Source organism: Tympanuchus pallidicinctus, unplaced genomic scaffold (genome assembly GCF_026119805.1).
Source record: "Tympanuchus pallidicinctus isolate F22 unplaced genomic scaffold, pur_lepc_1.0 scaffold20, whole genome shotgun sequence".
Lineage (NCBI taxonomy): Eukaryota > Metazoa > Chordata > Aves > Galliformes > Phasianidae > Tympanuchus > Tympanuchus pallidicinctus.
Window position 1 is genome coordinate 5,198,500 of NW_026294722.1, and position 24,913 is coordinate 5,223,412.

The following is a 24,913-nucleotide window of genomic DNA, read 5'->3' on the forward strand; positions in this document are numbered from 1 at the left end:
TATTGGCTAAGTGGCCCGATTTGCATCTCTATAAGTGGGAGCCACCAGGGAAAGATAGGGAGTTAATTTCAAGTTCCTTGTGGAAGGTAATTGTTCGAATCCCTTAGAAATACCTCAATCTTGTGGTGCGGTTAAAACCCCAAGAAACAGAACGCACCTCAGCACTTGTGAAGACAAACAGATGAATCGCTATCCATACAAATAGCAGCAACAGCGTTGCGCACGGCACTGGGCACAGCTTAATGACTCCACGGTGGGATGGATCCGTTACACACTTCAAGTACAAACACATTCAGCATGCCCCCGATTTTGCAGATGTTAAATCCACTTTCTAATAAGAAGCAATTAAGTACTTGCTTGAAGGCTTGAAGACTCTGTGCTTCAGCTTTCTTGTCCCTAAAATAAGGACCAGTATATTTCCTAGCTCACAAACATGGTCTAAAGATTTATAGTCTGATGCTGATGTCTATTAAAACCCCTTTGGAATCTGGCAATGTAATGCAGTCTTGAAGCAGAAAAATATTCCTCCATGGCAAATGCACAGACATCTTAATGCAGCTTTCCAGAAGATACAGGGAAACTGAGGGATTTTATTGTCTGCTGAATCAGGTCCAAATATTGCTTTTGCAACGAGGTATTAAGAGGGAGTTGCTTTCAAGCCAGAGCAGATGACACTATTCTATACCACAACAGTAAAGCACATTTTTTTCTAAATCGATAAAATTTTGTGCAACTATGAGTTTTTTCTTTAATTTCTATTGACACAAAAACAGAGACAAACACAACCACATTCTAAAAGGAGGTTGTTTGGATGTAAGTTCTGACATACATCAAATATTTCAGAGTACGTCACCCAAGGGCGCGACAGCAGCTCCCTAGAAAGGTGTCAGCTCTGAGCACCAGCAGTAATGCTCTGACCACAGTGGCGTTACTTTATCTTTTTCACCTTGCTCTCACACAGGCATGTTTTGCACCTTAAAATTTCCAAGAAAATGTACTGTGAAATGAACAGATAATATCAACAAGAATTCACTGAAGAATGCTTGATTGCTTTGCTTTTACTTTGGGAATTAACACCAACTCGTTACCATCACGTCTCTACAATTTGAAATCTTCCTATTCCTTTGCATTCCTGTAGTCATAATTCAGAATAAAGAATTTTAAGGTCAGTTTTGAAAGGTGCAATTACTTGGAAATGTGTTTATCTCCATGGCTTTTGTGGCTGAGAAGATGCACGCAGCTTGTTCTGAAGAATGTCTTTGGGAAAGCATAATTTGCCCATTAGCAAGAGAATGGGCACAGGTGTCTTATGCTTGCAAAAAAAAGATAAATTGAGATTTTTGTTTTAAGAAAAAAGATCCACGTGTCCTTTTCTTACAGGCGGGCTTTTGCAAACATTTTAATTTAAAAAGTTAAAACTTTTAAAAATTAAATACATGTTTATGAAAATCCCTTGAGCAGTAGGGGGCAGTACTTATATACAACATTTACAGAACTGTAACACGTGGAACTGGCTCTTTTTAATTTGTCCATCGTGAATTTATATGTAATCCACATTTTCATCTGCTCCACATCTCCTGCTCTTGAAGAATATATCGTAAAAATGTGAAGTACAGAATGTACAAATCCCTCCTACAGAGGTTGTGTGAGGGCTCTGTTAATGGGTAGTTGCAAATCACCTGCCCACAGGTGAAGAGTCATTAGCTGTTCTCAGGAAGTATTTTACAAGCTATGACCTGCTCTTTACTGCTTCTAACCAACTTTCTTCTAAATGTGACCTCGGGAAGTGTTGGGAACGTGGGAGGCTCCTCAATCTGCCTATTTCATGGCCATGCCTATGAAGCATGTTAACAGTCTTAAGGCAGATGTCAGGGAAGCTGTCACAGAAAGCTTAAAAGAGGCTGTGGCACATGGAAAGTAGTTGTGATGGACTGTGGTGTTGTGGTAGAGGTGTACTGAGTTGCCTAGCCTTTGCAACCACACTGCTGCTAGGGAAAGCCCCTGGGGTGATGGTGACTGGAGATACGGTTCCATATTTGCTTTGCTTTGAGGGCAAATCTCTCAAAATACATCACAGATATTCCTCACTTCCATTTAAAAGGTGGTGAAGTTGAACACGCAGAAGCTGAGTAACCTGTCAGGTTTGTGAGGTGCCTTGGGCAGTGTCAAGAACGAGCTTTTCTTTTTCTGTATTGTCATTTCCCTATCCATCAAGCCTCTTAGGGAGGGAAAAGCAATATTAAACTTCAGAAGAATTGGAAGGGGGCTCCTAAGACAATTTTAAAAATTTCTGGCAGTGATTATTAGCAGTGAGTCTTGTTGTTGTTACTGTTAATACACCATTCTTTTAACATCATGCAATCTTCAAGGCAGGCTTAAGGTTAGCTTTCTGTGGGGAGATGCTCAGTTTTTGGAGAGAGCATTTCACCACCAAAGGAAAGCTCGGAAGGACTCCTACTGAGGTCACTGCAGCAGAAGAAAATGAAGGGACAAGTCTGCTGAAGAAAGAAAGAAAAAAATAAGCCAGCATGCTGAAGGATAGATTTGGAGGTTTTATTTTAGCCCACCAAAATTTTGAAAGCAAATACCATATTCAATAAAGTGTTTTATGCAACTAATATTTATCTTTTTCAGCAATTTGAGTATATTTTTAGTTCTTTTTCAGAGGATTAAGGTGTCCTAATGAGCTTTTGAGCTTGTCTTAAGCCAAGGAGTGCAATGAACTACAGAAAAAACAAATGTTGGAAACAGAAAACATCAGCTAGGATTGACAGCATCACCACCATGCCTCTGTATGAGGAAAGTGGTAAATTCTACACTGCTGAGCTCATTTCAAGGATTACTGGACACACATGCTAGGCAGTGACTGGAAACTCTCTAAGAAGAAATGAATGTAAACACAGTTATAATATATTTGCTATTATCAGGCTGATTTGGAAATAAAGTAATCAGTAAATGCATGGGTTAAAGTATAGCTGGAGTCAGCAAGACAAATGGTCTTAAAGTTACCAGGAAGTACCAACAACTCACATTTTCCTAATGCAAAAGTAAAAAATAAATCCACAAATATATATATATATACACACACACACACAAATATATATATAAATAAATTCACAAATGTGAATTTGGACATATACATATGACATACATATATATATGACATACACTGTCTTTTAACCTAAAAAAAAAAACCCAAGAATAGCCTAACAGCTTTAGTTTGCTGTACCTTAGGATGTTGAAGCAAATAGAGTATTCACATGCTGCCTACATACATTCATGGCATTCATGGCCAAGATGATTCATAGTCATACAGTTTCTATATCAAGACTAGTGAACATATACAGTCATATACACTTTAAAGCAGTGCCCAGAAGCATCCAGGACTATCCTTTCCTTCTTTCTTTCTGACAGATGTTCCACTCTCATGCCATGCTGTTTGCTTTTTCACACTTGTTACTGAAGCAATGTCCCTAGATGGCCTTTCTGGCACATGCAGGGATTCTTGGGAGCAGATTTACCTACTTTACACATTATACACATATTGAGAATCTAATTTTGATCCATTTTTTTTTCTCTCAAATGTGCTTATATTGTATGTACCTGCTGACTGTAAGTGGTATATTCACGTCGTGAACCCTACACAAGTATGTTTAAAGGCAACAGAGACTTACCAAACTAAATCTCTGCACGTATGTTGACACTTTCAAGAAAAAAATACACACAAAAACAGGCTTGTGGCCAAATTAAGGACATCCCCATCCTCCAAACAGACACCTATGTAAGGTGTGAAAAGATAGTTTCAGTATCACTGTTAATCAGTTAACATTGTTACAAGTCCGTTTATTGCAGCAGTTTCCAAAGTCAGACATTACATTCTAGAAATCTCCAATAGTAAATAAGATCCACTGTTGTATAGGAGCGTTGGAATGAAACTTTTTATTGCCATCTGAACTCAAATAGGTATTAAAAATTATAATACAAGCTTTCTGAACAATGCTAAATCACCTAAGAAACTGCAGGACCCTGGGGAAGGCATGAAATGCCATTTTGTTGTGTGCAGCACCTATTAATTTTATCCTGCCCAAAGGATTTTAAGTAGGATTCTGACAGCTATCACAAAATTCCAGCAGTTCTGGTCATTGCATATTCCACCCATTTAGTAAAACGAAACCACTAGAAATAATAGAAGGGTTAGGCTTTTATTTCACCTGATTTCTTGTTCAGGAAATGCCAGGCTTCCCTAAAAACTACAAAGATACGACTTTGGCCCTATGGGGTCACAGCTCAGCAGGCTTCTCCAGCACCGTGTCTTCAGGCTCTCTCAGAAGGGTGCACGGATGGAGGTCAACAAACCACTTCTCAGACCTCTGAAATCAGCATCAACCGCGCTGATGGGACTGAGAGTTCACCTCCATTCTCCCAAAGCAACAGCTGGAAGGAAAATAAGATGACTTAACCCGACAAAAAGCCAAGGCAGAGCGCGGGCAGGCAGCAGTCGTGCTGGCGCGATGCTCCACAAGGCACTCTGCGGCAGCGGCTGCTCGCACAGAAGGCTGCGCTCCCGGGGCGCAGCTCTTCGCCGCCTTTTCCTCACGGATCTCACATCGGTGCCAGCCCCGCGGCTCGCCAGAGCCAGGAGCCGAAGTCCGACCGCCCACCGAGACCTCACAGCCCCCACAGCGGGGGGGGGGAATAGGGAGAATAGCGAGGAAGCGGGGCGCGATCTCAGCCCGCCCGCCCCTCAGCTCGCCGCACCGCCCCGCGCATGCGCGACAGGTGCGGCCCCGCGCCGCGCGCCTTCCCTTCCCCTCCCTCCCGCCCGCGCCGGGCCGCGCTCTCCCGGCGTGCTTCGCGCTCATAGTCTGACGTCACCGCAGCCCGGCGCCCGCCGCCATTGGAGTTGGCGGTTCGGGCTCCGTCCCTTGCAGCGGCCCGGCGTAGGCGGGCAGGCCGGGGGGCATGTGAAGGGACGGGGCCGGCAGGGCACGGCGAGGCGCGACCGGCGCCGGCCTACCGTCCCCCCGGGCCCGCCGAGGAGACGCCGAGTGGTGGCGCGCGGGCCCCTTCCCCTCCCCCTCGGCCCCTTCCCCTCCCCGGCCCTGTGCGCGGAGGCGCCGCCGCCGCCGCCCCGGAGCTCCCAGCGGCCCCGCCTCCCGCCCGGCCTCTGCTGAACCGCGGCGGCCCCGTACATGAATTATGTCTGCCACGAGCGTTGACCCTCAGGTGAGCGGCGCGGGCCCCGGGGGTGCCGCGGCCGGGGCGGCCCTGCTGGGCTCGGCGCTTTGGGGCTCGGATCGCGCTCGGTTCCTCCGCCCGAGGGCACGGCGCGATGTGTGCGGGGTGTTGGTGGGGCGGGCCGGGCTGGATGAGCCCTCGGTGCCTTGCGGCTGTTTGCTACGACACCCCCATCCCTCTCAATCGGCTGTGTGTCGGTATGAACGTTTTCCTAAAATCAACTTCTTTGTTTCCCTTTTGTTTATTTGTTTGTCGGTTTGTTTATGTCTTTTCCTGCACCCGATCGTGTGCTGTGGCTTTCCAGAGACCGAAAGGACAGGATAATAAAGGTGAGGATCACGCTGAGATCTTGCTGTTGAAGCAGCCCCTGTAGGAGATGAGCTGTGCAGGTACCTGTGGGTTTGCAGCCCCTGTGGGTAACATCTGGAACAAAGGAAGTTGTGCTTTGTTTCACAGCTGGATCAACTGTTATTTGCACGGTCTTGAGTGCATCCAGCTTATTGCTGTGGAGTTTACAATCTCCTCATTTCCTTGTAATAACAAAAAACTATAAGGGTGTCTGTTTGCTGTATGAGTATTTCTACATGCTTTGTGTAGTCGTTTCCTGCTATACAAATACAGTCCCATTACTGGACTGCTGTTGGCTCTACAGGTATGATTTGTGATAAGTAAGCCTACAAAGTTAATTGTATTCATTTAAAATTCCTTAAGTAATTAACTGCTGGAGATAATAAACTTTTTATGCCAACATCCACACTCCATCTGATTTCTAATTTCAGTCAGCGGTTCAGGAAACTGATTGATTCTATGATCACTACGTAAGCATGTAATTGTTTAGCTTTAGAGGCTAGCAGTATCTTCAGCTCAGATGCTTTCCAATTTATCATAAACTGCCTTAAAAATCCAGCTATCTCTGCTCACAAGAAGTTTGATTCTGTTTCCAATATTGGCGTACACTCTTTTGCTACCACTGACAATCTTTCCAGAGTTATTCTCATAAATTCCCCAACTTGTTTGTTAAACACTTAAGTTTTGTGTGGCTTTACTTCACATGGAGCAGTAGTTGTATTTTTCTCATCACATAACGTGGTGTTTGAGCTTTTTTTTTCAGCATTTAAAATGAGAAAGGAAATCATTTGGTGTAACCCAATAAATTTTGCTTTTGTGTAGCTTTAAGTAATGGGTTTTGATTGCATTTCACATAAGAATTTATGTGTAAGTAGGCATTTGGGTAAGGCAGGTATCCCTTTTACACACTTCTAAAGATTTAAATTTTGATTAAAAATGGCAGAATATCAAGTCACACAGCAGTCATTGGTTATAATTAAATGTAAGCCCACCTGATCTCACTGTGGCTATCTTAACTTTGGCAGTAAGCACCACATGCTGGGAGAGCTGTGAATTAGTTTCAGAGAGTTCTAATTATGGACCCAAACATCTGATGTTTCCCAATTTATTTCTTATGCAGAACTCCTATATTTTTTGGCTCAGAGATGATTCACAGGGGTTCTGTGTTCACTCATTTGTAGGAAAGCTTGATTTTTAAGAATTTACTCAAGCTCAGTTTTGTAAGTGGTGATACAAAGCGAAATCAGGGTCAAAAGTGATCTGTATGTCTTCAAGATTCTTCATGCTGTGGAGAAGTGTGGCTTTTCCTAAAGAGACATAAAGTGGAACTCTACTGAAACACTCCTAAGCCGTATCATAATGCTTTGTAACTCTTTTTTTGTAGTACAAAATGGTTCATTACATCAGAAGGATACAGTTCACGACAACGACTTTGAACCTTACCTTTCTGGGCAGTCAAATCAGGTTGGTTTGTTTTTTCACTTTTTTTTCTTCATCTTATGCGTGCTTTTGGCACCCAGTGCCACAGGATTGTGTTGCAGAAGCAAATTCCTTGAAGACATAGAAAAAGAAATGACTGGTATATTGTGTTACTTAGTAATACAACTAGCCTTGTGCTCACAAAGCTAATATTACTATGTGTATACAGATGGCCACCAGTGAAAACTATGTGAATGCTCCAAGTGGCTTCTGCTGATTGCTCCTCATGTTGCAGGCTATTGATATGGTTGGACTGGGACAAACTACTTGAACTTGCAGTTCTTTGATAGATGAGTTGCATGTAGGAGTCTGGAGTTCCTGATTTTGGGGTCTCACAACTCATCTTTTCAGTAATCCACAGTGTTAATATTGTTGAAATTTGGATATTGCTTTTAAGAAGAGATCGCAGATATCCTGCTTGCTTTTCCTCACTTCAACAAATATTGCTCTTCTTTCCTGTCCTCTGAAATATCACACGTCTGCAAAACGTATCATTTCAAAAGTAATGAACACCCTGTAATGCAAACTGAGTAAAACAGTTCATTGTGCTGTACATTAAGTCACCATCAGATCTTAAATACCACTGTGGTCATGAAAGTCTTCTAACTGAAGTAATTTTTGACTTAAATTTCAATCTTTTTAAAGTGAACAAAATGTTTATAAACTTGAGAGCCTTGGCAGGGGTACATCTGTTATTTGTTTTAAAAAGTGCAGTTCAGCCTGAAACTGATAGATGCCACTGTTAATGTTGGTGATGTTGCTGAACTTCTTGGCAAAAGAGCCTCTATGTGCTTAAAACAAACAAAAAAAGTGTAGGTATGTACATAGACTGAAGCACAACTCCATTGGCTCTTCTAATGCTGCAACAAGAAGTTGGTGAGCTGCAAGAAATAATTGTGTAGGTGGTCTGAACAGTTCTGAGTGGAAAGTGAGCGTTAAATAGGACTCTGATTTCGTACTGCTTGGAAGAAAGGATTCCCTTCCTAATTAATACAGCAGTTGTTTAGGAAAGAAAAAAAAAAAAAAAAAAAAAAAAAAAAACAGCCAAGGATAAATTTGTTGAAATGAATGTGACTGCTGTTATGGTGAAGGGTCTCTGACAGGGTTTCTCTTACATGCTCTGGCATAATGCCAGGCAAAATAGATTGAGTGCTTTGTAAAGATGCTTGCTGAAACTTTCCTTATAGTGTTAGAATCCTTGCTGAAACTTACAGACCGTGGCTACAGGGGGTGAGTCTCAGTAATTGTCTAGAATCCCTTAGCAGAAATACTGCAGAACAAAACATCTTTTTCTACATTACTTCTTCTCAGTCTTAACAAAATATTTATGTGTGGAGTATATACAAGAGAAGTATCTCATAAGAGCTGTTCTCCCCTCCTTTTTGCCAGTGTTTGTTTTTATGTTTTTCCTACGTTAACAATTCAAGAAATGATGCATTGACATTAATCTTGATGTGGAGTCTCCTAGAAAAAAATGTTTCCTTACACTAAATATAGATTCATTTGGTTTGGAAAGCTTAGGAAATTTCATCCATTTTGAAGGATCTCATAGGAAAGTAGGTAGTACACATCTTGGTGATGGAATTCGTATGTGAAGGCATTGTGAGCATTGGCAGCAGTGATGTTTTTTGAATCAGTGACATTGAATTCAGGCTGCTGAAATCTCAGTAGTGGTTGTGGTGGGGAATGTAGGACTTGGTGGCATTGTGTGGTGTCATCCTTTATGTGGAAAGGATATTAATTTTGATGCTATGGAAGGGAATAAACTGAAAAACGGGTAATAAAAATGACTGTAACTTATCAATTGGGTATTGTTGCTCATCTTCAGCAGGGAGTCATTTTGCTTCATTTTCTGAATAAGCTAAGAAACAATCTTTATGCTTGGAAAAATGACTGAAGTTCCAGTGCTGTTTTGCTGACTTTTGATCAGGATTGGGATTTTGCAGTTTGAAAGGAATCTTAGTTCCTATTCTGAAAATCACCTTTCTCTGCGAGTAAGGAAGGGGTAACTGCTGTTCAACTCATTAACAGGAGATGTTGACCTTCCTTCCTCCTTGCTGGTAATTACATTTAGAGTATCTTTATGGAATCTCTCTGATATCTAGGTTTCATGCTTATTTAAAGAATAAAAAAACCTCATTTTATAATATTCTATATTTTTTATTGAATGTGAGAGAGACATTGAATGTTTCAAAATAATGCGTCTCCAGGACATTGAAGGGGTAGAAAAGGCTTCTCAACCTGGTCTGAAAAACAGTTTAGAGGGAGTAAGGGAATTAAAACTAGAATTTCAGAGGTGGATTGGCTGGTTTATGACAGGTCAGTCTTTTATTTCATAGAGTGAAAAAGATGTTCTGTTTGGAAGGGTGGCTGTAGATGCTCTTGAACGTTTGTAGCTTTACTGCTGAGGGAGGAAGAGACTTTGAGAAACAATTGAATAGGATTTGTCCCAGACTGCTTCGCTTCCTGGCATGTATTATGTCTGTGTACTTCTCTCTAGCACATCAGTCAACTTAACTTCAGTTTCTAGTGACTGGATTGTCTTATTCCAGACTTGACACATTTGTTAATACGTGATCTTACTGTGGTCCTATCTGAAAGAAGTAGCCTTTGTATGTTTTACCACCTCAGGTATGTTTTGCTTGTTAAGATCTGTTGGCTCTTCAAAACAGTCCCATAATGAGGTTTGTGTTCATGTTGCTGTTTGCTGTCATGTTAAAGCAGTTTCACCTGCAAGTTTATAACAGTTAAGATATACTAATTATCCTCAGACTTAAAAATTAGAAATTAATTAGTATTTGTTCTTTTCTGTTTGGTGATGTAGTGGTTCTATGATTCTATGTAGCACTGTGGCTATTTGTATACAAAATTTTATATATCTGAAGTTACTTTTTTTTCTTTAACAGAACAGTAGCTATCCATCCATGACTGATCCTTATCTGTCAAGTTATTATCCACCATCTATTGGGTTTCCCTACTCCCTCAGTGAAGCGCCATGGTCTACAGGAGGAGATCCTCCTATCCCATATCTCACCACCTATGGACAGCTCAGTAATGGAGATCATCATTTTATGCACGATGCTGTTTTTGGACAGCCTGGGGGTCTGGGAAATAATATCTATCAACACCGGTTTAACTTCTTCCCTGAAAACCCTGCCTTCTCAGCTTGGGGAACAAGTGGATCCCAGGGACAGCAGACTCAAAGTTCAGCGTATGGGAGCAGTTACAGCTATCCACCTAGCTCACTGGGAGGTACCATCGTGGATGGACAAACAGGATTTCATAATGATACATTAAATAAAGCTCCTGGAATGAACAGTATTGAACAGGGAATGGTTGGACTTAAGATTGGTGGAGACGTTACGACTTCGGCTGTGAAAACAGTAGGTTCTGTTGTTAACAGTGCTGGGATGGCAGGTCCCCTCTCTGGTAATGGTGGCTCAAATGTAAACTTGCCAGTATCTAAACCGACTTCTTGGGCTGCTATAGCTAGCAAACCTGCAAAACCACAGCCTAAAATGAAAACAAAAACTGGACCTGTGATTGGAGGAGCATTGCCGCCTCCTCCTATAAAGCATAATATGGACATAGGGACTTGGGACAATAAGGGTCCTGTGGCGAAAGTTCCTGCTCCCCAGCAGATACCTTCTCCTCAGTCTGTTCCACAGCCACAGCAACAAATAGTTCAGCCTGTTCCAGCTCAGCCTCCTCCATTGACTCAACCACAGTATCAGAGCCCTCAGCAGCCGCCCCAAAATCGCTGGATCGCTCCTCGCAACAGAAATGCAGCTTTTGGCCAAAGTGGAGGAACTGGCAATGACAGCAATTCGGCTGGCAGCACCCAGCCTAACCCTGTTCCAAGCGGCGAGTCCCATCCCGTTCTTGAAAAACTGAAAGCTGCTCACAGCTATAATCCTAAAGATTTTGAATGGAACCTTAAAAATGGACGCGTGTTCATAATAAAGAGCTATTCTGAGGATGATATTCATCGTTCCATTAAGTATTCTATTTGGTGTAGTACGGAGCATGGCAACAAACGCCTGGACAGTGCTTTTCGGTCCATGAATAGTAAGGGCCCGGTCTACTTGCTATTCAGTGTCAATGGCAGTGGACACTTCTGTGGAGTTGCGGAGATGAAATCACCTGTGGACTATGGCACCAGTGCAGGTGTCTGGTCTCAGGACAAGTGGAAGGGGAAATTTGATGTCAAGTGGATCTTTGTGAAGGATGTGCCCAACAACCAGCTCCGACACATCAGGCTGGAGAACAATGACAACAAACCTGTTACAAACTCCCGTGATACACAGGAGGTGCCCTTAGAAAAAGCAAAACAAGTGCTTAAAATTATTGCTACTTACAAGCACACGACCTCCATCTTTGATGACTTTTCTCATTATGAGAAGCGCCAAGAAGAGGAGGAGGTGGTGCGGAAGGTAAACTTATTAAAAAATTTATTTTATACACAGATATGGGGAAAATGAAATGTGAAGGCTGCTATAATGGAGAAAATGTAAGTAGGAATTAAAAATGTTTTTAATACATCTCAACTGATGCTTATTTATGTGACGTAATTTCATAGCAAATATGTTTCAAAGCGAAAGTTTAAGCACTGACAGGGAAAGGAGGTTGTGTCCAGGTCTTTGTAGTATCTTACAGTAGTTAATAGATTAGAAACACGTTTCTATTTTAGAGTTGCCCCACAAGCATTTTGCTTCATAAATATGAGGTGTTTAAGCATTGTTTGACTGGAACTTGTCTATCAAAATTGATACCTGTGTTGGCATTTGAAATTTGTATTTTGCCTTTAAGAGCAGGAGGATTGATCCTACTTGTTCAGTTAAAACTCTGGAAAAGGAGCTATATAAAATTACTGGAATATGGAATAGTGCTAGGAAGATTGTTTCTGCTGCTGGATCCCCATGTATGTTATTACTTGGGCAAATAAAGGCAAATGGTTCTCAGGTCTAGTATGTTTATTAATTCTTGAAAAGTCTTGAGTGAGGATGCGTGATAAACTGGGGCAGTAACTGGGAAAGCATGATGAATGTTTTATGTACCTTTTTATGTACCTTTTCACAGCCCTAAGAGTCATCTGTCCCATGACCTCAGTTTCAAGAATACCTTTCTCTAGTTAGGCAGCCTGGAAGTCATGTACTGACACAACACTAAGTGTTGGGATGTGTAATTATCACTTAGATAACACTTAAAAGTTGCTTTATCAATAGTGTTTTATACACATTTTTTTGAATAGCATTTTAATTAAAGCACTTATTGAGCAGGCTGGTTTAGTGCAGCTTACACTTGCTTTTAAATGTTTTTAAAGCAAGGTTTGGTGATGGTGAAATTGAAGTTGCTGTTTTAATGCCTTTAGTGACATTTAAGAATTAACATAAAATTGCTTTAACCTGCCTTCTTAGAACGTACCCTTAAATTGTGAGAGAAAAGATCAGTGTCTTAAGAAGTTCCAGCTCAACTTTTCCTAGCCATCTGATATGACATATGTAGCATACTTCAACACAGCAGGGATGGCAAGTTTTTGTTCTGCCCTCTCTGCGGGATTTCACAAACCAAAACCTGCAAGTCATTATCTCAACATTTCATTCGTTCAGTAAATGATTGGCAGTTCAGTACTTAAAGCACCCTGTATCTTCAGGAGAGCTGTTTTCATGTGTGGGATGGAATCCTAAATAATCACGGAATGGCTGCAGATGGAAAGGACCTTTAAAGATCACCTGGTTTCAACCCCATGTCCCATGGCAGGACACCTTCCACCAGATCACATTACTCAAAGTCCTGTCCATCTTGACCACATACACCTCTGAGGATGGGGCATGTGCAACTTCTCTGGCCAGCTTGTTCCAATGGCTCCCCATTCTCATAGTAAACAATTTCTTTTCCTATATGTAATACAAATCTACCCTCTTTTATTTAAAAAATCAGCAACCCTCTGTCCTGTCCCTGTGTTCCCTGACCAAGAGTCCCTCGCCAGCTTTCCTTAGATACTGGCCTCCTCCAGTCTGAACAACTGCAACTCTCAGCCTGTCTTCCTAGGAGAGGTGCCCCAGCCCTCTGATCATCCCTGTGGCCCTCTGGACCTGCTCTGACAGGTCCACATCTCTTGTGCTGGGGGTTGCACAGCTGAACACTGTGCTGCATGTGGAGTCTCATGAGGGTGGAATAAGGGGGGAGAATGACATCCCTCAATCTACTGTGCAAACTTCTCTATAGCAAGTCAAAAAGTCAACTGCTTACAGTCTAGGGAGGAGATTGGTTTTGTTTTTCATGCTGAGTCTCCCTGTGACTTGTTAGCAAGGCTGGAGGGATGAATAATGTGTGTGAGGAGTGGGAGTGCTGGGGAATCTGAACCAGTTGGTGCCTGTTTGCATCAAGTAGTGAAAGTGATCGGCATCCAGCCTTTCTGAACTCAGTTGCCTGAGGAGGTTCAGATGGCAGCTTGCTGAGCGCTGAGCTTCCTTTGCTTTGAAGTAGCTCAGTGTGCTGATGTTCCTATTGAGCTGACCCCACTTGCTGTTATTTTCATACATAGCTATTTTGCACTTGCAGTTCAAGCGTTAATATGATTGCTTGCTTAGGTCACCGTTTCTAGAACAGGATTGGTTTTTCCAAACAGTAATGTCTCTTTTTGCCTCATTTAAAACCGAGGCTCTGGCCTGTCTGACACGTGCAGGAAATTTGAAGTTTAATATTTCTTGGATTCACCTGGATGGGCTCGAAAATAGCACAGCTCTCAGGAAATCAGTGCACTGAGGAAGGTGGAAGTGCTGGAGAAATAAAGCAGATCAACAGTGAGGGTGTGAAAAGAGAGGTGCTGCTCATCAGGACGTGTCCTATAAAATTGTCTGGAAAGTTAATTTCTATTCTCATTCTTGTTGTATAAATGAACATGAGAAGTGTAGCTGATTACCAAGAGAGTTTCTTGCCAGGATTTCCTATGACAGTTTTTCAAGAATATTGCTGGTTAGGGTAACTTAAATGACTTTTTGGAATGGTTATTTGCATAGGTAGCATCAGAATTAGGTTTCAAGATGGTGTGGTGGTTGTTTTTTTTTAATGCATTGTACTCTGTTTAGCAGTAACACTTCTTGCCACAAATCCTGCCTCCATCACCGTCATGATTACAAAAGGCTGGAATTCTTTAGAAATTACTCATGGAGAGCTTGAATGCTTTTATTTCATTTATACACATGCTTAGTAGGGAGAAGAATGATGTCATGTAATCTATTTGACGCAAGCCACTAGCATTCAGGTTTTTTTAATGTTAACATCTTTCTAGCCAGTGTTTCCTTCATCAACTCATGGTTGATTTCTTCATGCTGGCATACAAATCCAGCTTCTGATGTGCCATAGTTATAAGCCTTTTTTTTGGCCTAATGTAATGATCCAGACCTGGGAAAGGAGTAAGCCAAAGAGAAGTGGTATGGAATTTCTCCTGCCCGCTGCTTTTCTCAGTTCCAAAATCTGCTGCAGCATGAATGTGTCCACAGAGAGAGCAGATTTTGTGATCAGCCTTTAAAACATGAAGTTGCAATGCATGTGAGAGAGTCTTGAAAAAGAAAATAAGGGCTTGTAAAGAAAAGCAACTTGTTGCAGGCTTTTGCATTTTCATTTGCAGTTTGTGGTAGGACAGAAAGAGAGTTCTGCTGTAAAATGTCTGCAGTCCATCTTTGCAGATCTGTATTTAACTCTGTGTCCCCAGTGCTGTGTGCTCACCTCTGGTCTGCGTTGTGACTGTGATTCCAAGGTCTGCGCCTTGGTGTCACTGAAACTGCAGAGGAGTTGCATCTCAGGAAGCCCTTGAATCAACAAGCTTATTTCTTCTTTTCAGCAAATATGTATTGGAAGGTGTCAGTGATATTCTGCCATCCCCTGCCACCAGTATCGCCTGCTGAGCTGCGTCCCAAAGTATCCCCCTTGGGAAGGGCAGTCAGCCATGCAGCTCCTGTTTGCCTCGGATCCTTTAAATAGTGATTCTCTTAGCAGTGCTCAGCGGCTCACTTTGTGATCAACGTTCACAAGATTCAGTAAACAGTTTGAGCCTGAAATGCTGGGCTGATATATTTGATTTGAGATCAAAGTGAAAACGGTACTTCTGTTAAGCACAAAATACTTTACAGTGTATTTCTAGTTGTTATGAAATAAGAGTATCAGCCTTGAAATGCAGTTCCTGATCAAGACTGTGCTGCTGCAGCAGTAGCTGAGGTAATCCAGAAAGCAGAGTGTTACAGATCCCTATTCCACTTGGGAATGATGGTATTCCATCCCTTCCTCACTGTGGCCTTCATACGCTGTCAGCTTGGGCTGACTGTGCAGGTAGTACAAAATATAGCAGCATCTTTTTTTGCCTGATATCCAAGCATAGAGTTGTTGTCTGGGATCACATCAGTGCTGTAATATACTAAAATATACTTTTGCTCGTTCATTTGACTAAAATCCTTAACTTTTTAACTCTTTTCTCTTTACAGGAACGTCAGAATCGAAACAAACAATAAGGATATACATATACAGTTTATATATATATATACTAGAACTGATATTAAATTCGACTGAGAAACAGAATTGAAGTATTCTGGTGCTGTATCCTGGCATCAGGACCAACTAAAGCTTTCAGCTCCAATATATCTTCTCGTGCAGGGGAAATTAAGTTGTTGCATCTTTGTAGTTTATTTTTGCCCAAGTGGATCTGCATTAATTTGTATCTTTTTCTATGTAAAATTCTGTAGAAATCATTAATAAAGGTGTGGCTCTTTTTATTTTTTTAAGTTGGTAAACAGTTATATTAACCTAATGTGGGACCTATACATGAGCATACTAAAGTGTCAGTGCTTCCCAAAGACTTTATTTTGGCACAAATTCTGTTCCTAGCCAGATACAGAGAATCATGGAGAACACATGACAGATCTTCCTTTATCCTCTTCCCAACCCCCGTTTCTTCATGGCAAACGTAAGAAACCATGCGTGGATTTAATTTTTTTTTTTTTCTTTTTGCCATTTAAAAACCTTTTGAAGATAACTGCACTTCAGAATTTAGAGATTGAGAACGATGGGGTTTGAGATCAGTTTGTGCAGCTGCTGTGCCTCCTTATTTATCTGTACGATTACACTTCTCAAATTGCTAACGCGCCATCGTTGGTTTTTTCTGTCTGGTAGCAAATCAAATTGTCAGTGGGATCGTTTCTCTGGACAAGATTTCCCTTCCACATTCTGTTAAGCAGTGCTTCAGTGTGCATTTGTTATACCATATCCTGCCGGGGGTGAGCGCGATGCTTTCTCTCAGCCATAATTCTGCTTTATGGTTTTTGTAGCTTGAGAATTAAATAATAATGTGATGCTATCAACATTGCAGGGGTTTTGGACGACGTGTTTAAACCTGTTTCAGCTTCAGGTGTTATTAGTTAATTGCAGAATCATTTTTAATTCTCCTTCCATTCCTCCCCCCGCCCCCCAAATCCCAATGCCATTTAAAGTTTTTATACCAATAATGCTGAGCTTTAATAACGTAGGAACTAATAGTATGGATAATATGATGGATTATGCCTCAGATGTTTAAAATTGACAGTGTGTATGTCTGATTTCTTTCTGTTGGATGAGTAAAAAAAACCTGTTTTAAGAAAAATGAATTTGCTGTCATGTTTTTGTGGAGTGAGGGGACTGTCAGAGAGCCTGTCACCAACTGGAGTTCCAATTAAGCATGGAAATGGTGCTCATGTCCGCTGCTCTAGCACACTGAATCTGCACGTGTTTATTGTAGAGGATCTTTTACTATATTAGAAAGCAAGTATCTTCTGAATACTATTTACTCCAAAAGGACCTCCAATTTAAATAAAGTTTAATCTGTATCATTTAGACTTGTATTTAGAACATATAACTGTCTCTGGACTGTTACTGCCTGTAAGGAGTAATGGACAGCATCGGATTAACTTTTTCCTCTAGGAGAATACAAGCCTTAATAAACAATACATATTTAGCAAGCTTGATGTCATTTTCGTTTTTTTCCGTGCTATCATTTCTGTTCCTATGTTACAACCTTTCCATTATGCAACCTTATGAATTGCTTTTAGTGTGAGAGGTGTTTTGGTTCTGACAGGTTGGGTGTTGGCTATTGGCATGCTTGCTGTTTGCTGAGGGGCTTCACAGGACTCTGCAGAGGGCACTGCAGCTGATCTGCGTGCTTCCATCCCAAGGAATTTGCACACACACACCGGTTGTCACTTGTGCTTTCCTTTCTGAAGCTGGAGCTTTGAATTGGAAGTTGCCCTATTGCCTTCAGTGCTGTGGATGTGGGGCAACCGGAGGAGAAAAGAACCTTTCAAAGAGGGGTAAAGTGCTCCAAACTACAACAACGAGCTGTATTTTGCCACTCTTCATTTTTGCAATTTGACTTTATTTTTCTAATAGGCTTTTTAAAGCAATAGTGTGTTTTACAACATTAAGAAAAGTGCTGTTAGCTTCTGGTTGAGACAGGAGTTTACAGCTGCTGAGTGTAGAGCTGAGAAGAGCTCAGCTCCATTCTGGCCCTGAAGAGAAAACTCTGCTATGCAACTTTATTCTTTTTTTTTTTTTTAAATTTTAGATCTGGAAAGTTTATTTGCTGTGATTTAACTGCAGGCAATGGAAGTATTTTCTACCAGAGAGAGCTGTTATTTCCACCTGATTTGGCTGCATTGGTAAGAAAAGTTACAACGCATCTCAGCCTGTTCCCTGGCTTTCTGAGCAGCACAAAAAGTTCAGCGTGCAGAGGTTCCCCTACAGGCATAGCGGTGTTTTGTGGCCACGTTGTACAGCAACAGCTGAGTTAAAGCAGGGGGAAAGCATTCCAATGGGAAAATGATCCCTTTAGTATTGCCACGTGCAGTGCCAGGAGGGCTGAAATGCAGGCTGGTAGTCGTGCTGGTTTTCAATCAACTGTCTTTTCAGCTTTAAAGGGACACAGCTTTCTGTGTGTGTGCAAATGGTGCTGTGAGGTGGGGAAAGCATTTGTCTGGTGTCTGTTCTAGAATAAGGTCATAGGTTTGAAGTGTTCTTTCTCTAAACCAAGTGGTATTTCCAAAGGAACTTGCTTTTGTGCTTAATGTCAGCACGCTGGAGAACACAGGCTGTCTCCCATTTTCATGATTGCCAATTTATTCAGGTAGGGGAGAAATCAGACTGCAGGAAAAAGGAGCGTTTTTAAAAGCTTTGATGAGAGTAAAACAACCTCTGTAACGTGACTGCTGTTCTCTTGTGTACCTGGTGGGAAAAGTAGTTAAGAGGAGGGAGGGAAACTCAGAACAAATAAGTGAAACAACAAAGCAATGCCAAGATAGGAAACAGAAGCTGCTCTGCCCTAATACTGTTTCTGTGCCCCTCGGTTACTCCGAATTCGTTAGGTTGAGCACCCAGTTTCACTTGGAAAAATGTGTGCCTTTTTGTGCCTGCGCCTGTTCCTTGGAGGAGAAAGCTGTGCTGTTTTTGGGAAAGGGCATGTTTGTAATTAAAAAGGGTGAATGGGGTGCTTTCCTATGGTAAGCACCTTGTCAGCAGCCTGCCCCATCCACAGTCCTGTGAAACAGCAGCTCTTATTCAGCTTGTTTTTGGACATGAGGGAGTCGCACTGAAGTGTTGAACTGACTGAACTGTGTGCCACGTGCCAGAGGGACCCTGGGGTCTGTGAGGTCCGTGCTTTCCTGCTGTGCTACAGGATTCACTTCTGTATTTTGTGTGGGATTTTGGAGCATGTTTGGTGATCCCTCGGGATCCCACATGGAGGTGTGCTGACGTGGCTTCTGTACATCCGCAGTGCTTTCTGTAGCATCCCTGCTCCTTTGGCCCAAGCCCTGCAGGTGAGTTATGAGCACTGTGAGGATGACCTTGTGCATTGAAGGAAACACTCCGTAGAGCTGATACACACACTGCCTCTTAGTGACTGCCTCAGTGTGGAGCGTGTGGGCAGATTTATGCCATCTGTCTGTTTATAAGTTATATACAAGGAATTATTTTTACCTGGGAAGTTGCCATGACAACAGACAGTTGGTAAAGTTCTCTCCAAACACTGTTCTGCTCCATCAGTAGGACGCGGTGTTTGCTGTGGTGAGATGAATGTGAAAGAGGTGCAAGTGCTACGGGGTGGGTAAGAAAGCACTGCTATCACAGATCCTTGGGAATGTTCATTGTGAAGGTTGGACAGTTTAGATGTTGGGTTTTTTTTTTTCCATAGGTGACCTGATATGGAGTGGGGAAAAGGGCTGGCAGCCTGCAGAGTGCATTAGGGGCTGCATGGGGAGTGCTGTGAGGGAAGAAATTGCCAGTAGGGCCACACTTCATGAGACATTGTTAGGTTATGAGATACCAAAGGGATCGTGATGACGGCTGGAAGCACGATGGGATTTCCTGGTCCAAAAGGTGCTTTCTAAAAAGGTCAATTGTGATCTGAATTAAGGGTGGTGGAAGGGTAATTCAAGACAAGAACCAATAAGGGATTTTTACCATCCCAAAGTAAAAGGAGCTCCAAAAGATTTCCTGATGCTAAGGAAAGAGCAGCAATAATGAGTTCCTATGGGAAATGTAATCTGCCCATGGTGAGTGAATATGAGGTGGGGAAGAAGAGAGATTTTAGGAGCCAGGTATCAAAACACAGGGTTCTGGTTGTTGTTTTCTTTCCTTTCCTCGAATGTGCACTCATCTGCATACAAGGTGCATGTTATATGTCTCACACATGTATACGCATAGCTGTATGCCTGGAAGAGAAGGACAATAAGAAATAATGCTGGCTTTTTCTTCACGTGGGTGAGGAGACATTGCTGCCTCATTGCTGCATACCTGAGCTGACACACCTTGGCACAGCCCTGCGCTGCAATCTCACCTTGTTGGTAACAAGAAATGCATTTTCCAGCCTGGTCGGTCCCCTCCATGGAGCAGTGAAAGCATTCCTCAGAACGTGAAGGCAGCACTGACTCCTTCAGGCAGGCGTGGAGAAAGCAGTTCTGCCTTTGCTTTCAGGTTACAAAGCCGTGGGATGGTAGATGTGCTGCGGTGGTGTTCGCCTGCAATTTGTGCCCTTATGCATCGGTTCCAAATCTCACCAAACAGCTGCAAAATGAGGTCCTCCTGCCTGGCATTGCCCAGGTTCCCGTTATGTGTGGGGTTTCAGAATGCATGGAGAAGAATGTGTGTAACACCTGCTGAGCACCATCCCATGGAGCCCTCACTGCAGCTTCCCATGAATCCCGTAACTACAGCCAGGCAGCTGTTCCATCCCCTTACGTGGGCCTGTGTGTGCCACTGGCACTGCTTGTTCCAAATGGTTTTGTCGAAAAAATAAGGGGGAGAATACAAAAAGCAGAGCTCCAGCAGCTCGGTTAAGAAAAAGGAGAGTTGTTTGTTTGGTGCAGGAGGCACCGTGGAACATGATGTTCAGAAGCAAATTGCAGCTCCTTGCCCCGGGGAACTCTCTGTCTCACCTTGCTGCCTTTTGTTCTGCTCCAGATGAGCTGGCTGTACCACTGCATCCCAGGAACAGTTTCCTTCTGACATAGAAGGTTTCTATTATTACCTTCCTGCTCGCATCTTTTGTTTCTAGGCAATTTCCAGAGCATAAAGCCACGGCACATCCACTTATCCTGGGACTCCCCATCTCAGTCATTAGCTTCTTTTGCAAAGCCTTGTCCACTGCGTGCTGTAAGTCTAATTGTGCTCTGCCTGTTTCCTCTGCTTTGACTGCTGCAGCAGTTACAGCCTCAAAGAGCTCCATCAGATTAACCACAAATGTTCCTAGCTGAAACCACCTCGGTCCCTATTACTCAAGCTGTGCTTTTGCATTTGATCTTTTAAATGCTTTGTAACGCTTACCCCACCATTGATGTGAAGCTAATTGGAATGGAACTTCCTACAGCACTTCTAGATCTTTTCCTGTAATGATGCCAAAAGCTTTCTTGTCCCTGGGGTCTGCACCTGAGTTTGGCTGGGAAACAGCAGCCTTCGAGGAGGCAGAGTTTCACATTGGGATTTTGGCAGCACAAGGCTCTGAGCTGGGCTCACCACAGCTTGGTCGCTGCGCTGGGAAGAGGGGAACCTCTTCCGGAGGAGCTGTGGGAGCTCCTAAGCAAAGCACGCAGCCAAGCAGCACTCCGGTTCCTAATGCTGGCGTGCTCCGCCCCTTTTCTACCCCCTTATTTTATTCCCTTACATTTAGGCGTTGCTTCCTCGTGAGCGTGCGGCTCCGTTAACCCCGCACTCTGCAGCCTTGTTCCTTGTTAACGCTGCCGAATCTCCTCCTCTTACCGCGGCTTCCTGCCTTGCCCAGCTGCTCCCGTGCAGCGGCGTCAGCACCGCACCCGGCCCCGCACGGCCGCCCGCCTCCGCAGGGATTCGCTGTGCGGAGAGCAGCGCCCCCTGCTGTTCAGCCCGGCGCGGGGCCGCGCGGCTCACGGCGCTGCGGGGTTCGGAGGGAAGCGGGGGGCTTCGGGGCCGGGCTGGCACAGCTGGCGGGGCGGGGATGGAGCAGGGAGATGACTCTCTCCTCTGAGGAAACGAAGACTGCGGGAAGGGGGCAGAATCGCCTCCGAGATTCAGAATGAAATGTAATTCGAGCCGCAGTCTCGAAACCGAGCTCGTGGCTGGGTGCCTAGATAAAGCCAGGATGCTGAATCATTCCAAGCAGCACCTGGGACGGCGTTTTGCCGACACGACTGCCGCCTGCTGCAGCTCTTGGCCTGCCGTTCCCGGCACAGCTCTCGTGTCTCTCAAGGACAAGCGGCAGGACTGCCATCCTGCGGCCACCCGCGCTTTTGCAGCACGGAGAGTGGCTTTGTCCCGCTATTGTTTCCTCTGCTTAAGCAGGAACCGGTTTTATCTTGGCTCTCCCTTTGCGAGAAGGGAAGTAAGAATTTAAGAAGGTGCTGCCTGCTCAAGCAGCTGCCGGTGGAGTTACCTGCAGGGCTATGAGAGCATCCCCTGAATGTGATCCTTATGCTGTAAATGCCCTACAGCCATTGTGCAATGGGGAGAGCCACTCTGCAGCACAGACTGTGCTATGGGGAGGCCATCCCCATGGAGCCCCTTACCTTCAGAGCAGACGGCCCAGGCTGGGAAAGCTGTGCTGCAGGTGAGGTGAATGTTGCTGACAACCCCAAAACCTCTGCCTTCCTCTCTGGAGAGAGGGGCAAGATCCTTGAGAAACTTCTTTGGATGCTTCTCTAATTCTGCAAGTCCCCTCTGCGTGTCATTCTCAAGACACAGCTGTATATGTACCTGCTCTTACAGCTGGATGCCCTCCTGCACACATCAGGTTACCATCAATTTCCTGTTTCTGCAAACACACCCAGCAATGTGTGCTGCTCATAGAAGGGGGTCTATAAGGAGTGCAGAGAAAACAGGCCCCTCCAGGAGTGCAGAGAAAACAGTCCCTCCAGGATGGCACATGGGCTACAATCACCTGGGGGTATTAGAGATAAATGAATCAGTTTTGAGCTGGCGTGGGACAAATTGGGTGAGGGAATAATCCCAAACAGGATTGTTTCTGTGTTTTGATCTTATTGTACACCTGGCACAGCAACCTGGAGTTGTGAGTCGTTCTGGAAAGCTCTTACCTTTCTGGAAGAAAAGGACAGTGACACCATGAATTCGATCACTGCTGTCGGGATATCTCTGCCCTGTTCTCATAGCAGGACAGCAGCCCTGGTCTTTTACAGGCATTGACTTCTGCCATCCATTTCCAGGCCTCTGTAGTGACACACTTTGGCTGCAGGGAAAAAAGATGAAGATGGCTGGGGGGTGGGAGTTGGGAGGGGGACATTCAGTTCTGGGGCAGATGGATGTGTGATGCCAGTGGAGCAGTCACTGTGCTGGGGATGCCTGCATAGGGCTGCTGGAACCAGCACTGTACAGGGAGTGCTGCCAGGCCCTTCCCCCATACCTCCCCCAGATGGGAATTTCTCCTCCTTCCCAGGCTGCTCCAGTGCTTCTGTATCCTTTTTCTGGATACGTGAATAATTTCTGCTTCAGGTTTGGCCCACTTCTACCTATACAGCTATAGAAAGACACATCCTTCCCCTTATTGCAGCTTCTTAAGCACTTGACTGTTAACATCTTTCCCTTAACATCTTTCTTTTTAAGTTCACCCTTTGATATCACTCATCTGCCCACATTTGTTTCTACTTATCCCATCTGCAACCATGAATTTCTCAGCATATCCCAACTCTGGGGCCTTCCTGGCACATGCAGTGGGATGCAGGACAGCTCCATCTGCTACGTGGTGATTCGAGAGCACAGACAAGTATTTATTTATTTATTTTTTAATCTGTCTTTAATGACTGATGGCAGGATTTGTATAGGATGAAGCAGTCATACGTAAAGCTGCTCCCTGGCCAGCTGGCCTGTAAATGAGGGATGAAGACCAGTGCTTTGTGTACCACGAGGAAGGGGTGCTTCTGGGGCTGAAGGCCAGCCTTCCTTCTTGCCCTCAGTTTGGATCCTGCTGTGCTTTCCTCTTGTGAGGGAAACTGTGTAGCTCTCCTGAGTGTGGGGCAACTCCACAGAAAAAACAAAGTGGCGATTTGCCCTTTGTGTTGACTTAGTCACAGAATGGCCTCACCCAACCCTTATGTTACAAAGCCCACTTCCTATTTCCCAGGGTTTTTCCATCAGAAAACAGGACTTGGCTCTGCTAAAGCCATGAGTGGCCTATGAATGCATCTGCTCTTTGATAAATCCTCCTTCTGAATGCGTGCCTGGTGCTGGAGGTGGCTAAGAGGCAGGATGTCAGGGCTGTGGCTGATGGTTCAGCTTTGGGGCTGCAGGGTGAGTGCATGGCCTGGGGAGCTGCCCCCACCTGAACCTGGGCACAGTGAGCTCCATGCTGGGAGGCACTGCAGGATGGCAGGCAGCCAGGTCTCGTGGGCTGCCTTTGGCACAGAGGTGGGACTGCATCCCCAAGCACGTGGGGTCTCACTGCTGAGTACAAAGCACAGCGGATGAGAGAGGGATATTTATTTTATGGACATACACTGGCTGTCATCTGGCATTTGGGTCCCGGCTTACCTAAACAAGCAGGGGTAGGTATAGGAGAAAGAGATGTGCAAAGCGAGACCATGGCTGCTCTGTCCGCAGCCTTTCCTGCTTCTCCCTCCCTCAGCTGCAGCTGATCTGACTCGCTGCCTTGTGCTCTCATCTCTTGTGACTGCAGAATGCATGCAGTCGTGACGAATTCACTGCAGCACAGCAGACTCTGGGCTCATGGCTGTGTGGGGTGGGTGCCTGGGAAGCAGCCCCTTAGCTGTGCTGCAGTGGGGTGTGCGTTCAGGGCAATCCTACAGAGCCCCAGCTGCAGCCTGGGGACACTGGAGCAATGTGTGTGCTTGTGCTGGAGGGGGCTTTGTGTGTGCAGAAGAGGGTTTAGTTTGAAACACCCGATCTCTTTGATTTCCCTTTTGGCTAGGAAGGGGGGCCCATAGGAATCTTGAGAGAGAAGGGAGTGTTTGCGCATCGCAGTAGTCCTGTGTGCTGCAGAGTCCATGTGCTCCCTCCTCTGCAAACCTGGAGAGGAATCTGGTCCAGGAACAGGAGCTGATTGGTACCACGTTGGCACAGTGGGTCTCGATCCACGATCTCCTTCTCACCCCAGTGTTGGGGACCAGGCCCAGTGCAGATTGGCCGCAGCAGCTCCCCATTACCTGCATCCTGCAGAGCTGTCCTTGGCTTCTTGGTGGCCCCTGGAGGGAGCCAGCAGCTTTCCTGCTGCACTGCAGATTGCCTCGTGGCTTGCTCCCTTCTGTCCCTTAACAGCTGCTGAGGCTGCTTTGGGTTTAGAAGGGTCTGGCTCCCTGAACTTGGCTCCTTATTCCTCTATACCTAC

At 44.4% G+C, this 24,913-nt stretch overlaps 1 protein-coding gene across 3 annotated transcripts; it reads left to right on the forward strand.

The window, feature by feature from the left end:
* The first annotated feature begins 4,884 nt into the window (after positions 1 to 4,884).
* Positions 4,885 to 17,054, forward strand: YTHDF1 (YTH N6-methyladenosine RNA binding protein F1). 3 transcript variants are annotated; one of them, XM_052684266.1, is made up of 5 exons: positions 4,885 to 5,226; positions 5,543 to 5,567; positions 6,971 to 7,050; positions 9,972 to 11,575; positions 15,549 to 17,054. In XM_052684266.1, exons 1-4 carry the CDS (start codon positions 5,200 to 5,202, stop codon positions 11,544 to 11,546), a joined length of 1,707 nt encoding a protein of 568 aa, XP_052540226.1. In that variant the 5' UTR covers positions 4,885 to 5,199; the 3' UTR covers positions 11,547 to 11,575; positions 15,549 to 17,054. The 3 variants fall into 3 exon arrangements, with proteins under 3 accessions (XP_052540226.1, XP_052540227.1, XP_052540228.1); XM_052684267.1 differs by having other exon boundaries at positions 4,887 to 5,226; positions 9,972 to 11,498; XM_052684268.1 differs by lacking the exon at positions 4,885 to 5,226 and having other exon boundaries at positions 5,567 to 5,627.
* The last annotated feature ends 7,859 nt before the right edge of the window (positions 17,055 to 24,913 follow it).